At 61.5% G+C, this 14,271-nt stretch overlaps 1 protein-coding gene across 8 annotated transcripts in view; it reads left to right on the top strand.

Annotated features, from left to right (window-relative positions):
• SH3BP2 (SH3 domain binding protein 2) overlaps positions 1 to 13,949 on the top strand; it is a 39,069-nt gene extending 25,120 nt beyond the window's left edge. For 5 of the 8 annotated variants that reach the window (XM_070615194.1, XM_070615190.1, XM_070615191.1 and 2 more), the window contains 12 exons: positions 2,421 to 2,560; positions 3,882 to 3,984; positions 5,176 to 5,293; positions 5,645 to 5,715; positions 6,744 to 6,832; positions 7,127 to 7,195; positions 9,180 to 9,834; positions 11,233 to 11,356; positions 11,610 to 11,665; positions 12,054 to 12,135; positions 12,847 to 12,906; positions 13,341 to 13,949. In XM_070615194.1, coding sequence (XP_070471295.1) covers positions 2,425 to 2,560; positions 3,882 to 3,984; positions 5,176 to 5,293; positions 5,645 to 5,715; positions 6,744 to 6,832; positions 7,127 to 7,195; positions 9,180 to 9,834; positions 11,233 to 11,356; positions 11,610 to 11,665; positions 12,054 to 12,135; positions 12,847 to 12,906; positions 13,341 to 13,478 — 1,701 coding nt within the window. In that variant the 5' untranslated portion in view covers positions 2,421 to 2,424 and the 3' untranslated portion in view covers positions 13,479 to 13,949. Of the gene's footprint in view, positions 1 to 424; positions 604 to 694; positions 2,214 to 2,420; positions 2,561 to 3,881; positions 3,985 to 5,175; positions 5,294 to 5,644; positions 5,716 to 6,743; positions 6,833 to 7,126; positions 7,196 to 9,179; positions 9,835 to 11,232; positions 11,357 to 11,609; positions 11,666 to 12,053; positions 12,136 to 12,846; positions 12,907 to 13,340 lie in introns of those variants that run through there. The other 3 variants (XM_070615189.1, XM_070615192.1, XM_070615193.1) reach the window with 3 other exon arrangements.
• The last annotated feature ends 322 nt before the right edge of the window (positions 13,950 to 14,271 follow it).

The raw sequence follows: 14,271 nt of genomic DNA, 5'->3' as shown, positions 1-14,271 counted from the left end.
GCCAGCTTGGTGGGGGCTCTCAGCCAGCCAGACGCGCTTCAACCCCACCACAGCCCTGAAGGCAGGGCGGCCACCACCCCCATTTACAGAGGTGCAGACTGAGGCTCAGGGAGGAGAAGCCACTTTCCGAAGGGCGCTCGCCAGCCAGGAGCCGGGTGGGATTGAGACCTGGCTGGGGGTCTTCCAGCCGGGGGCACTCGCAGCGCTGGGGCTGTGAAGCGCGCTGCCTCGCTTGCATCGGTGGCTTAGTTCTGGGCTGCACTGTAGACGTATACTTCGCCGTCCGCGCCTCCCAGAGCAGCAGACGGGGAAACTGAGGCCCAGCGGGGCCGCCAGCGAGGGATGCCGGGCGGAGAGGCGGGGCTCCCCACCTGCCCGCCCCCGCGCCCGCCCGCGAGGGGAGGAGCCGGCGCCCGGGCCGGGGGCGGGGGCGCGCGGCATGGCGGGCGCGGGGCTGCGGCCCGGGAGCTGGGGCCGGCGGGAGGCGGGCGCCGGGGACGAGGCGGCGGCCGGGGCGCCCGGCCCGGGGCCTTGTCGGTGCGCGCAAGGGAGGCGGGCGCGGGCCGCCCCCCGGAAGCCGGCCGTGCCTGCCGCGTGGACGCCGTGAGTACCAAGCCCGGACCGGACCCTGTGCCCCCGGACCCGAGCCAGCGCTTCCGGCGAGAACAAAGGCGGGCGTGGGCCGGCCCCGCGCGGGCGGGCGGGCGGGGCTGGGGGCTCCGGGCGAGGCGCGGGCCGTTGGTCTGCCAGCACCTCCCCGTGGGTGGGCGTGAGCGCGGGCACCCTTCCCGTCTTCCCCGGGGGGCTGTGTCCTGGCGGCAGGCGCGGGGGTGGGCGTAGGGGTGGCTGCGCCTTTCTTCCGAGCCTCCGCTGTTGGTGGGGGCCCAGGCCCAAGGGGTTGGCTTTGTGTGCAGATGGAGCCGGAGGGGACAGCCTGGTGACTTAGGCAGAGGTGGTGGCAGAGGAGCAGCCCGGGTCCCTGGAGGGGTGAACATTTGATGAAGGGTGCTGGTTCTCCAAGAGCAGAGTGGTTGTCTTTGTGTGTGTGTTTTTGGGATGGGACCTGTAGTGGTAGGAGTCGCAGCTGGACTGGGTCTCTGGGTCTGACCATAACTGCTCCACCACTGGTGCAACGGTGACGCTGACCACACCCCTGCCCCTCCAACTCCACTGGGCCCCCTGGAAGGACCAGGCCTTGGCTGGGTGGGGGCAGGCACAGACAAATCAGTGCAAGGTTAGGTGCTGTTCAGAGGGACCAGGGGTGGAGGAAACCCGGAATGTGACTGGGTATTGAGGTGCCTCACGGAAGACAGGACTCTGAATCTGGGTCTTGAAGGACAAGTAGGAGTTCTCCATGTGAGGAGGGGTAGCAGGCATTCCAGGCTGAGGCCAAAAGTGTGAAACAGCCTGGCAGGTTTCAGGGAGAGCAGCTGGAGGGTGAGTAAGAGGCTGGAGGAGGGGCAGGGCCTGACATGTTGGGTCCTGTGGAGCTGAGTTAGCCCTAGGACAGTCAGCCTGTCCCTGGTGACGGAGTGCTGTGTCGTCCCTGGGGAGTAGTGCCCCAGGCTGTTGGGAGACAGGGTGATATCAGCCAGCCCACCAAACGGTCATCATGGCCACTGCTGAAGAGGGTGTGCTGCATGCCAGGCTGCGTCTGCTCTGCCCTCCCATTTTACAGCTCCAGCGACTGAGGCCTAGGGGGTCCCTAGAAAGCCAAGACAGGACCGGAATCTAGGTTGTCTGATCCACGAACTGGAGGTTCTTGGCTACCTGCTTTCCTGCTTTGTGGTCTCAGAGCCTTAAGAAAGGGATGGACAGGAGCCAGCTAAGGATCGGCAGGAGTGGATTGTGGGGCTTTTGGGGGCCATGCCCCTCACTTATTCCCTGCTGAGAGTCAGAGCTGGTGGAGAGGGTGCCCAGGGCCTGTCCCAGCCTCTGTACCTCTTTAACTCCCTCCTTCAGGTTGTGACCCCTGTCACCTTCTCCTGAAAGCCCTCCCTGACTTCCTGTCTAGGGGAGGCCCCCTTACAGGGTCACCTGGCATTCGGACTTGGGGTGTTCATGGCCTAAGGCCTGACTTATCTGGGCCAGGGGTTTTCTGAGTTCATTTGCTGCTCTACCCCAGCCCCCATGAGGCCTTGAGCTCAGTAGGTGTGTACTGAATGAACCAGTGACAATGAAGGAACACAGCTTTCAGAATCCCTGGGGCCCAGGTATGTGGCTGAATGGACCAGGGGCCGACCAAGTGGACCAGGTTTCCCTGAGGTCCTGCCTGGAAACCTGAGCCTTCAGAAAAGGGGTTCTCACCTCCTGCCGCTTTGAACCTTCATGCTGCCTCCAGGATGTCCCCCCTGCATGCCCCTAGCCAAGCCATCTTCTGCCTCACACACCTGGCTGAGACGTGTCCCCTTTTGTTGCAGCTTCATGGCGTCCGAGGAGATGCACTGGCCCGTCCCTATGAAAGCCATTGGTGCCCAGAACCTGCTAACCATGCCAGGGGGCGTGGCCAAGGCTGGCTACCTGCACAAGAAGGGTGGCACCCAGCTGCAGCTACTCAAGTGTGAGTCCCCTGGCAGTGGGGGGTACCATGGGAAGATGTGGGGACAGGGCTGGTCCCAGCTCTGCTGACCCACTGGGCCTCCTTGGGCAAGCAACCACCCTCTCTGAGCCTCTGCTTTCTTATGTGGGGGGCCCTCTGGAGTTTCTCTTCTCTCCCTGGTGGTTGGTACCCCCTGGAGGAGCTGAGGTTGGCCTCCCCAGCCCCAAGACTGTGGGAGGGTCTGGGCTGGTGTAGCTGGGTAGAGATAAGACTGGCATTTGGTGCAATGTGCTGACCGGTTGGCCAGGGGAGCTTCAGCCTGTGGCCAGGGCTAGGGGCCCTCTGCATGGTAGGTCTGGCCACTGGCTGGTGCCCTTGTCTTATCTGGTGGATGTTCGCTGAGTTGGGCGGTTGCTCGGTCCACAGTGAACCCACCTGTCCAGCCAAGACCTGGCTGGGCACTGGACCTACAGAGCTGCGTGAGACCCAGGCTCTGATCCCTAGGACAGCAGGCTGGGAAAGAGAGCCCCTAGGCCTGGGAGCTGCCCAGCTGTCAAGACTCTGAAGACCAAAGAGCATCAGGGCTTTGCCTATCCCTCTGACCAGCCATGGGTGCCTTATGCCTTTGCCCCAGCAGTGCCCTCTGCCGGGGACCGCCTGGCCCTGTGCTGCCTGGTTGAAGTGCCCCAAGCTGGGCTGTTTGGTTTCTATATGAGCACCGATTGGTCTGCTCTCCTGTTTAGACAAGGAGCCTCTAAGGAGGGACTGTAACTGACCTGCCCCCAGGCCTGGGAGGGGCTGCTTGGGGACGGGGTAGTGGAGTGTGAGTTCTCAGCATAACTGCCCAGCCTGGGGGTCAGTTCCACACCAGTGGCGCTTGGTGGCAGGCTCTCTGGGCTTCTTTGCCCCCACCCTCGCCCTGTCAGCCTGGGGTAGAGGGAACCTCCAGCAGCCCTGCAGCACCCAGCTGGGCGGCTGTGGCTTCCCTGGGGCTCCTGCCCTGCCTCTGCCCTTCCTTGAGCCAGCGTCTCAGTCCTTGTCCCTGGGGGCCTGTGGTCTAGCCCCCTGAATCTGCCCCTGCCCTAGGAATGGCCAGGCCTGCCCTGGGGGCTGTGCTCTGGGGCTGGCCAGCATGCCCATGAATTTGTCCCCATTTGGGCCCACAGTGGACTCCTGGGGAGGGGGCAGAAAGCCAGCCCAGCTCCCTGCTCTTCCATTCCATGGGGTTCAAAGATAGTGGTTTGGCCCTGAGTCACCCAGGGCTTCTGAAGAGGGTCCCTAGAGTGGAGTGTGCCCAGCGGCCCTTTGAGGCTCAGTCCTGTGCTTGCCACGCTGCCTGCAGGGCCCCTGCGCTTTGTCATCATCCACAAACGATGCATTTACTACTTCAAGAGCAGCACGTCCGCCTCCCCGCAGGGTGCCTTCTCGCTGAGCGGCTACAACCGGTGAGTGCCCACCCTACCTGTGGACCCTGGGGCCAGTGGCTTCTGCATCCTTCCTTCCCACCCATCCTCCTCACCCACCACCACCTCCTTCCAAGAGGCCAAGAGCCCAGCCCTCCGCATGCCCTGCCCCAGGCCTCCCTGGCTCCAGGGGCCTCCCAGGCTGGGGGCCAGCCCTGCCTCACAAGTGCTGTGGGCTGGGTCCATCCAGTGAGGGGCTACCAGCCTGCCCTCAGCGCTCCCAATGGCAGGTGGGCACTGGGCCAGAGCCCCCCTGGTGGGATGGGCATTCTGACATGTGCAGGCCAACCCATGGCCTCGGGGGCCTGCAGAGCAGGGGTGAAATGTGGCTCCTTGGTATCATACCACCTGGGCCATGCACCCTACAGCATGAGTCTGTGCCCCCTACCTCCCTGGGAGGGCCTGGCCCCTCCTGCCTGTGAGGACCTGAGGGTTCCATGGTGTCAGTGGTGGGACTGGGACCCCCAGGGAGTGACTCTGGGCCTTGGCTTGTACCCCACAAACTCAGTTGGGGAGCCTTGCCCAAGAACCCAGGCCCCCAGGCCAGCCCAGGCACTGCTGAGGAGGGGAGGAGGCTCCAGGGCCATGTAGCTACCAGTGGGCACTGGTGGATCAGGTGGTGATTCTGGTGGTCCAGGCAGATGGGCATACCTGTCCCAGGTGCCTCGCCCAGCAGGAGCCTCCCATGGTAGACTTTGTGATCTCTGTGCGGGGAGTGGCCACAGAGAGTCACTTCCCTGAAGTGCTCTCAGGTATGCTACTGGGCAGCAGGGGCAGGGTGGAGGCTGACATGGAGCCCTGTGAGGGCTCCCAATGGGCAGGCCAGGGGACAGGCAGGGCCTGAGGTGGGAGGGTGGCATCCGTGTAAAGTGGCATTGGTGAGCAGTGAGGGTGATGTGTCCTTGTCTCAGAACACTGCCTGCTACTGTTTCTAGGAAGCCCTCCCAGACCCCAGCACCCCGTCTGCTCACTGCCCATCCTTGCCTACACACCTCTCTCTGCCTGATGCATCTAGGCCTTGAGCCTGGAGCATCCGTGGGCAGACCATCCAGGTCTGCCTGTGTCCTTTGGGGCATGGTGCTCAGTATCAAGACCCATCCAGGGTCGGGGGCTGTGCTGAGGCCGTCCCTGCGAGTCTGGACCTCGTAGTGACCACTGGCACTGTGCCCTTAGGGTGATGCGAGCGGCTGAGGAGACAACATCCAACAATGTCTTCCCCTTCAAGATTGTCCACATCAGCAAGAAGCACCGCACATGGTTCTTCTCTGCTTCCTCTGAGGACGAGCGCAAGGTGACCTGGGAGCCAGGCTGGACCTGCCTTGGGCAGTGGGGAACTGACAGGGCCCTGTCTAGTCCCTGAGGGGATATGGCTGGGGCATTGGCAGTTGGGTGGATGGCTCCCCTCAGTTCTCTGTCCTCATGCTCAGAGCCTGGTGCCAGCACCCACACACTCAATATGCTGTCTTGGGGTGAGCTCCAAATGGGCTGAGAGAGGTCCGCAGCCCTACGAAGGCCAGTGGAGGTCGTCTCCTCTGACCTTGGTGGTCACTGGAGACCAGCCAGGGCGGTGAGGGGAAGAGGGTGAGGGTGAAACCCTGCCCTGGGCAGCACCATGCCCACTGTGGCCCTGGCTGACCCACAGAGCTGGATGGCCTTGCTGCGCAGGGAGATTGGCCATTTCCACGAGAAGAAGGAGCTGCCCCCGGAAGCCAGGTAGGCCTGGGGATGTGATGGGCAGGCAGGGTGTCTCTAGGGCTGCTGGGCCTGACACGTGTGCCCACCTCCCAGCCCCTGGGGGCTTGACACACAATCCTCTCCTCAAATGTTTCTCTGAAGGTGCCAGCTGGGCTGCATGTGTGTGTGTGGCATGTATCTGTGTGTGTGCATCCAAGTGTGTGAGTATGTGTGCACACCTGAGTGTGTGAGCATGTATGTGCATGCATTTCAGTGTCTGAGCAGGTGTGTGTGCCCAAGCATGTATGCATGTGTGTGCTCATGCCCGAATGTGTAAATGTGTGTGTACTGCATTGGTAGTTCCTGTTTAGGGGGTCACATGTGCCTTTACCTGCCACCCATTTGCAGCATTTGCAGCAGCTCAGAGCTTTGGGTTCCCAGCCCCCAGACACCCACGCTGGCTCACTCAGGAGTGAGTCCGCTAGGGCACTGGCTCCGTCTTGGTGACCTCACTGTGAGGTGACCCAGCAAGCAGCAGGGGCTCTCTGGGCAGGAACAAAAGCCATTCCGTCCTTTCGGAGATGAGGAAACTGAGGCCCCAGGAAGGCCCCAAGGCGATCCCACAGGTCCTTCCCTTACCCCAGAGATCCTGGCCCTCAGTCTTGTCTGGTATCCTGCAATGGGATCAGCCCAGAGTTGACTGAGCCCCTGGGGCCGGAGCAGGTGGGCATATGGGCCCAGCCCTGAGGCCTGGCACCATCTGGCCAGTCAAAGGGCCACACTTATGACAAGAACCACAGGGTTGTGGGAGGGAGGCACCAGAGCCTCCACTCCCCATGTCCTTGTAACCTTGTGTGGAGTGTGTCTTTGTATCCATCCTTGTTTTGTGTTTGTCTGTGTCCGTGCCTATGTCTCTGTGTGTGTCCTTGTGTTTATCTGTGCATATGTCCACATCTCTGTGTCTGTGTGAGTGTCTGTGTGTACGCGTGAATCCACGTGTGAGCACAAAGGGACTCGTCTGCTGGGTGCTCACGGCCCCGCCTTTGCCCGCCCTCCTTGTGCTTCAGCGACTCCAGCTCAGACACAGACAGCTTCTATGGCGCAGTTGAGCGGCCTGTGGACATCAGCCTCTCTCAGTACCCCACGGACAATGAAGGTGAGGCCTATCTCCACATCCTCTGCCCACTACCTCTTCCCACCTGGCTGCTGGCAACGAAGGGACCAGGAATTCCTCTTGGGCTACTGCCAAGGAGGGGAGACATTTGGATGTCCTCCCTGCTCTCTCCCTTTGGCTTCCCCAAGCAGCCTGGGTCCACCCTGCTTGCCCCATCCTCGCCCCATGCCTCCCTGACAGAGCAGCGTTCCGAGGGCCCCACTCTACCACCCTGTCCTGGGTGCAGCTGGGCCTGGGCTGCCCTGGTCTGGGTCTGACCCTCCCTCTGCCCTGCAGACTATGAGCATGACGATGAGGACGACTCGTACATGGAGCCTGACTCCCCTGAGCCCGTGAAGCCCGAAGGTAGGCCGGGTGACTGGGGGGCCTGGGGAGCTCCTAGTGGAGAACAGGGGCCAGGGCTGGGAGCAGAGCCCCCTCCTAGCCTGGGAGTGCTGGCCTGGGTCCTGCTCTGGGTGGGCTCAGGCCTGACTGTCTCTACCCTGGGCCTCAGTTTGTCTGCCATGGCCCAAGTATTAGGAGGAACAGAGTAAAAGAGGTGTACCCTCTGGCTGGCCCTGCTCACCTCCTCCTCCAGCCTCCATGGTTAGTCCAGGATGGGGGGAATGTGGAGATAATTGAGGTGGGGAGCCCCCATACTTGGGATGCTGAGCCAGAGGTGGTCCTGGGAGCTGAGAGTGGGGAAGGAGGGACAGCTCTTTGTGAGCACCTCTGTATGCTAGACGGTTCCTCACTGCCCACCCCCACCCCACCCCCTGAAGCACATGGCCTAGGAAGGGAGACAGGCGTGTACCAGGGTTATGCCAGGCATCACATACGCGTGTCACAGGGAAGCACAGGGCCAGGTGTTGGGGGGGTAGGCTGTGTCTCTGTCCTGCCATCTGTCCCCTCACTCCCTGTCCCTGCCGTCTGTCCCTTCACCCCTTGCCTCTGCCGTGTGTCCGTCACTCACTCTCCCTTCCACCCTCACTGGTTCCCCTCCCTCAGCCCTCCCTCAGTTCTCGATCTTGTGGATTTCATTATCTGGGGACTTGGGACAATCCCTCCACCCCCTGGCCTACTCTCCAGTGACCCTGTCCTCTGCCCTCCCCCCCACCCTCACTCCTGTGTCCTCCTCCCAGCTCTGCCTCTCCTCTCCAGTATACTTGGGTCCAGCCCCCTTCCTGCCTATCGGCCCCCTCCCTCCAGGGCCCCAGTACCCACAGGCCTTTGGCCCACCAGGACCTGTGGCCACATGCCTCAACTTCCCCTTCTGGCTCAGAGCCTGCCCCCCTCGTCCTATATACCCTCACTCTCATGCTCTACCCTTTCCTCTCTCTGGCCTTGTGACCCCAGTCCTGGAGAAATCCCACCTCCCTCTGCCCCACCCCTGAACTGCAGCCCAGTGGGGCTGTTGATGAGCACACAGGAGCCTCACTTCTCATTCCTAGCCATGAACCTCCAGGGCCCAGTGCTTCTGCAAACCTGCCTGCACGCTCCTGGCCCACTCCCTCCCCACCCTCTGGATGCCCACTCCCATCAGGCTCCCCTTCCCACTCCCCAAAACGTCTCTTATCAGGTTTCCCAGTGGCCTCCCCATTCCCAGATGCAGCGCTCAGCACCTGTGAGCTGCACTGGCCCGGTACCTCCCTCCCTGCTCCTCCCCTGGCTCACTCAGCACCAGGTCCCGCCTCCCTCTCAACCCTGTGCTGGCCCCTTGAAACCCATCTGCATGACTGAGGGCCAGCCCAGGGCTCAGGCTTTGCTCACCCCCACCCTGTCACTCCTGAGCCACAGCCACTGTTATCAATAGGCTGTTGACTCCATTGACGTCTGCAGCGGGGACCTCTCCTCTGAACTTGGACCTGTGCCCCAACGGCCCACTCGATGTCCCCTCTATATCCTGCAGCATCTTAAACTTGTCATGAGCAAACACGATCCTCATCTTCCTTCCCACCTGCTCCCGCCTGTTCTCCTCACCTCTGTTGTTAGAAATTCCAGCCTCCCCTAGCTGAGGCCAAATCCTAGGAGTCCTCCTGGCCTCTTCTATCTCTCTCACCTTCTTATCTGGGAACCCTGATGTGACATTTAGGCTTCAGGAAACTTGCACAGGCTGCCTTGTGGAGGATGGATGGGATGGACCGGTGGCAAGGTTTAGGCCAGGAGCCCAGGAGGAAGGCTGCATCGAGAGTGTTGGGCGTTGGGGGCTATAGGGTGGCCAGGCATGGGGTGGGGGCTACGAGGGGGCGCACACCCACTTGGCCCAGTCATCCATTGCCAGCAGAGATGGTATTGGTCCAGCCTCCAGCAGGTGACACTATCTCACTAACTAGATCTCTTTGCTCTGCAGATGCCCTGACCCACCCGCCAGCCTACCCGCCACCTCCTGTGCCCACGCCCAGGAAGCCAGCCTTCTCTGACGTGCCCCGTGCCCACTCCTTCATCTCAAAGGGCCTGGGCCCTCTGCTGCCACCCCCACCCCCTAAGCGTGGTGTCTCTGATGCTGGCCCAGCCCTCGAGGACTCGAAGAGGGAACTGCCGGGCCTGAGGCGGGCTGAGCCTGGCCTCAGGGTGCCTGCTCCCTCCCGAAGGATGAGTGACCCTCCAGTGGGCAGCCTGCCCACTGTGCCCAGCCTCCAGAAATCCCCTTGCTTCCGTGAGAGCACCAGCCCCAGCCCAGAGCCTCGGGTCCCCAGCCATGGGGCCAGCTCTGCCTCTAGCGCTGCTACCACGGCCACTGTTGCCTCCAAGAACTGTGACAAGCTCAAGTCCTTCCACCTGTCCCCCCGGGGGCTGTCCACGTCCGAGCCCCCACCGGTGCCAGCCAACAAGCCCAAGTTCCTGAAAATGACTGAAGAGGCCCCCCCGAGGGAGGCAGCCAAGCCCGGACTCTTTGTGCCCCCTGTGGCCCCCAGGCCTCCTGCACTGAAGCTGCCTATGCCCGAGACCACAGCCAGGCCCGCAGTCCTGCCCAGGCCAGAGAAGCCACCCCTCCCCCACCTCCAGTGAGTCAACATGGCGCTGGTGCCACTGGAACTCCTCCCAACCTGGCCAGTTCTCTCACAGCACCCTGGCCTCCTTGCCCCTGGTACTCTCAGCTCACGACCCAGGGGTACAGGTGGTGTCCAACCTTGCCGTTGAGAATTTCCAGCCCACTGGGTGGTGGGCCTGAAGCCCATGGCTGCCTCAGGGAGCAGTGGACAAGAAGGGGCTTTGGGACTGCAGGCCTCCCAGAACCTCTGCCGTGCAGTCTGAGGGTTGGGGTCAGGAGAGGGGCCTGTGGGGCTGCCTGCCTGCCCTGGGTTAGACGATGTGTGGAAGGGAGCTAGGGCTCTGGGCCACTCTGAGCCAGCATGCCTCTGCAGGCCCTCTTTACCCAGCACCTCCTTCCCAGCCCCTCCTGGGGCCCTGGGTGTGTTCCTGGCTCTGGAACCGCCGAGGCTGTCTTTGTGCCCTTGCCAATTAGGTACTCTCTGGAATGCGGAGCATGTCCCTAACTCACCCTTGAGACCTGCTTGAATCACCTCTGCTTTATTGCTGGGCAGTGCCAGGAGACCAGTGTGCCCCCATTTCCGCAGTGTCATCCACACCAATGGCCCTTGGTCAGAGATGTCTGGGATCTGCAGCAGTGAAGGCTCTGGGAGCCACAGGGGCGAGCCTTGAGTGGGTGCTCTAACCCAGCACTCCCTGAACCTGACCATGGCAGCCTTCTCCCCACGGCTCCATTAGCACTGCTGCCCATGGGCAAGTGCCTGGGAGGACCCCTTGCCACGCTCAGGGCTCTGTTTCACGAGGGGCCACAATGGTGCAGATTGGGTTCTTTTGCCGAGCCCCGGATCTGGACCTGAGTACTACAGGGCTGTGTGCTCAGGGCCCACTGTCCACAGTGCAGCGTCACACAAAAACCCAGCCGCCCACCCCAGTGTGGCCTCCTTTAATCCTCCCTGAAGCCCTGGGGGTGTAGGACCGCCTGGCTTTGTGTGGGGCATGTCCCTTGGGCTTGGCCTGTTGACATCCATCTACACTTTGTGGCTCTGGGACGGGCATGACTTGGCTGAGGTCACAAAGCTGGTCAGTGGCAAAGCTGGGGTCTTCTCCCACAGTATCTAGAGCACTTGTCCACAGTGTAACAACACCAGAGTGCAGGTCCTAGGACCCCCTTGCCAGTGTCAATGGCAGCTCTGACCTAAGGTCAGGCTTCCAGGCCTCAGGCGATTCCTTTCACCCCAAGGTAGTCAGCACAGGCCACTGTCGTCGTGGGCTTTTCACAGCCACCAGGACTGTAGCAGCCAGACCCCATGGGTTCTGTGGCTGAGCTTGGTGTGGTCACTCAGAGGGCGCGTGGGGCCAGGGTGTGGAGGGCAGCAGAGGGGGACCCATTCCATGTCTTGCTCCCCTCCCAGGCGGTCGCCCCCCGATGGGCAGAGTTTCAGGAGCTTCTCCTTTGAAAAACCCCGGCAGCCCTCGCAGGTTGACACCACGCGTGCTGACACTGGTGGGGAGGACTCTGATGAAGACTATGAGAAGGCAAGGCTGAGCGGAGAGCCCAGATCCTGGCTGTGGGTGGGTGGCTACAGGAGAGCTGCAGGCCAGGGAGGCCACTCACTGGCCATCCCGAGCCAGGAGCTTCCAGGACCCTGGAGCTGATGGGGGACGAAACACACTACAAAGCCTGGGATCTCAGCACAGGCTGGCAGCCAGTTGGGGAGTGGTATAGGGGTGGTGCTGGCCATGAGCACCACTCATACCTTGACACTGATCACCATTGGCCTCTCTCCAGGTGCCACTGCCTAACTCGGTCTTTGTCAACACCACAGAATCCTGTGAAGTTGAAAGGTCAGCATGAAGCCCTTCTTTCTCCAAAGCCTTGTTTTTGCAGACACGAGGTTCCCTGCTGCCCCCCACCACCCCAGCCCCAGCTTCTGGATTTTCTGTTCTCTTCACTCACTTTGGTGCTGGGCAGTTGCTGGCACAAGTACATGGCCAAGTGCAGCAAGACTCCTGATAGAACAAGGGATCCCATCAGCTCAGTCCCCTACGGGCCCTCTCTCTGGGCGTGGCCCAGAGCTCTGTAGGGCCAGCCCTCATGGCATCCACTGCTCTCTGAACCTGAGCTGCAGAATAGTGAGAGGACGAAAAGCCACACGGGATGGTAGGGCCAGGGGGATCCCCAAGTGGGCTGTCTGAGGATGGATCACCTGTTGACAAGACTGTTTTATTTTAGGTTATTCAAAGCCACGAACCCCCGGGGAGAGCCCCAGGATGGACTCTATTGCATCCGGAACTCCTCCACTAAGTCGGGGAAGGTTGGTGCCCAAGGAGGATGCCCTGGTGGTCACCTTGCCTAGCAAAGGCCCCCCAGGACTATTGCCTTGTGGGGGGGTCTTCTCGCTGTCCACACACCCAGCCTGACAGCAAGCACAGGACTTTACAGCTTATAGATCACTTCCCCATGCAGCCTCTTACTTGTCATCTCTGCCAGGTTCCATCCTTGGAGTCTTTGCCTGGCAGGCCCCCTGCCGATCTATTCTCAGAAACTAAGCACCATCTGCAAACTGGGGGCAATCATGGCCACCTCCCAGCACGAGCAGGAGATGGGAAGGAAGTGCTGGGGCCCCAGGACTCTGATGGGGATATGGGGGTTCCTGAACTTTCAAGGGGTGGCTGCTTGGGGCAGTGGGAATGGCAGGAGGTCTGTCAGCTCCACCTCTGCCCCTTCAAGGGTGAATTGTGTGACCTCATTAAGCCTCAGTTTCCCCATGTGTCTCAGAGATGGTCCTAGGGTGGACCAGGATCTGCCACTGTTATTCAGGTCTCATCAGAGGCTAACTGGGGGCAGAGTCCTGGGGCAAGGGGCTGCCTGTCTTGACCCTGCTGTTCACGGGCAGAGCAACCCCCAAGGGCCACAAGACCCAGCCTCAGTCCTGCTGCCTGCCCCTCGGTCTCCAAGGTTTGTCTTTCTGGAAGTCAGTGCTGCTCTCAGCTGAGCCATCCGCTGCCCGCTTCTCTCCCGGCAGGTTCTGGTCGTGTGGGACGAAACCTCTGACAAGGTGAGGAACTACCGCATCTTTGAGAAGGTAAGCAGGCTGGCCCTGCCCGCGGGCCCTGGGCAGGTGGGGGACCTTGGCCTGGAGCTTAGCGGGGGCAGGGCAGAGTCTCCCTGATAGAGTATAGGCAATGGGTGGACTGAGGCAGGCATTTCCAGATGCCACTTCTCCACTGCCTCAACCTCCCCCCTCCCCTTGCCTAGCTGTGTCCTCACCTCACCCTAGAGGGGATGGAGTGATCCCCTCTATGTAAATAGCCTGCCTTGGGGCTTATTTACAGACCTTGGCTGTATCCCCTGGACCGAGTTGGGGTAATGAGGTGGGAATTTGGGACAGGCAGCTAGGAGGTGACACAGAGCAGTGGGAGCAGACCTGACTGTTGTCATTACTGCCAACTGCCCCATGTTGCAGGGATGGGCAGGCTAGCCCAACCCCCCTGACCTTGCCACCTTCCCCCAAACCAGGACTCTAAATTCTACCTGGAGAGCGAGGTCCTGTTTGTGAGTGTGGGCAGCCTGGTGGAACACTACCACACCCACGTGCTGCCCAGCCACGAGAGCCTGCTGCTGCAGCACCCCTACGGCTACGCTGGGCCCAGGTGACACCTGTGCCGTGCACTGCTGGGCAGAGGTGACCCTGGGGGCCATGACCCCAGGCCATGCGGATGAAGACTGGCCTGCATGGGAGCGTGAGCAGGAACAAGCACCGTGCTGTGACCTGGGGCCTCCCCCACTGACACCCTATGGAATCTGCCAGGCCAGGCCCCACCCAGCAGGCTGGGTCCCCTGGGCTAGGCCAGGCCCTGGGCTCCAGAGGACTGGGGACTCTCCTATCCCACCCTGCCTGCCCTGCCCACTTCTCAGGAGCCCAGGGTCCCAGGACAGAGCCCTGCCTGGGCTTCACAGATAGGAATTCTGGTCCCCTCAGCATACCCATCCTGCGCTGGGCTAGGAGCTGGGCAGGGTTGGGGCATTTGGGCTGGGGGCAGGGGCTGGCCCCAGGATCCCCCAGGAACGCTAAGACACAGGCTCCAGGAGGGGCTGTTGCCACACAATAAAGCACAGAAGACCTTTGTTTCGGTGGCTGGTGCTTTATTGGGAGGAGGGAGTGATAGGTGTACCCACACCAACGTACAGGTGGTGACTGCAGCAGGTCAGCTCATAGGAACCCTTGAGGTAGTCTCTCTATCTTCCAGGGCACAGGTTACTAAGTGACTTGTCCCAGCTGCACAGCTGATAACAGAACAGGCCCCAAACTTGGGCAGTGTGTGCTCACAGCCCGCACGCCAAAGCACCAGCTTCTGCTGCTGTGGGTCATGACCAGGCAACGGGGCTGCAGAGCTAACAGGTCCCCCACATCTCCAGTTGGATCATTTGCTGGATTAACAAATGGTTA

Source organism: Equus przewalskii, chromosome 3, assembly GCF_037783145.1.
Source record: "Equus przewalskii isolate Varuska chromosome 3, EquPr2, whole genome shotgun sequence".
Lineage (NCBI taxonomy): Eukaryota > Metazoa > Chordata > Mammalia > Perissodactyla > Equidae > Equus > Equus przewalskii.
Note: the sequence above shows the minus strand (reverse complement) of the source record. Positions and strands in the feature narration are given on the sequence as shown.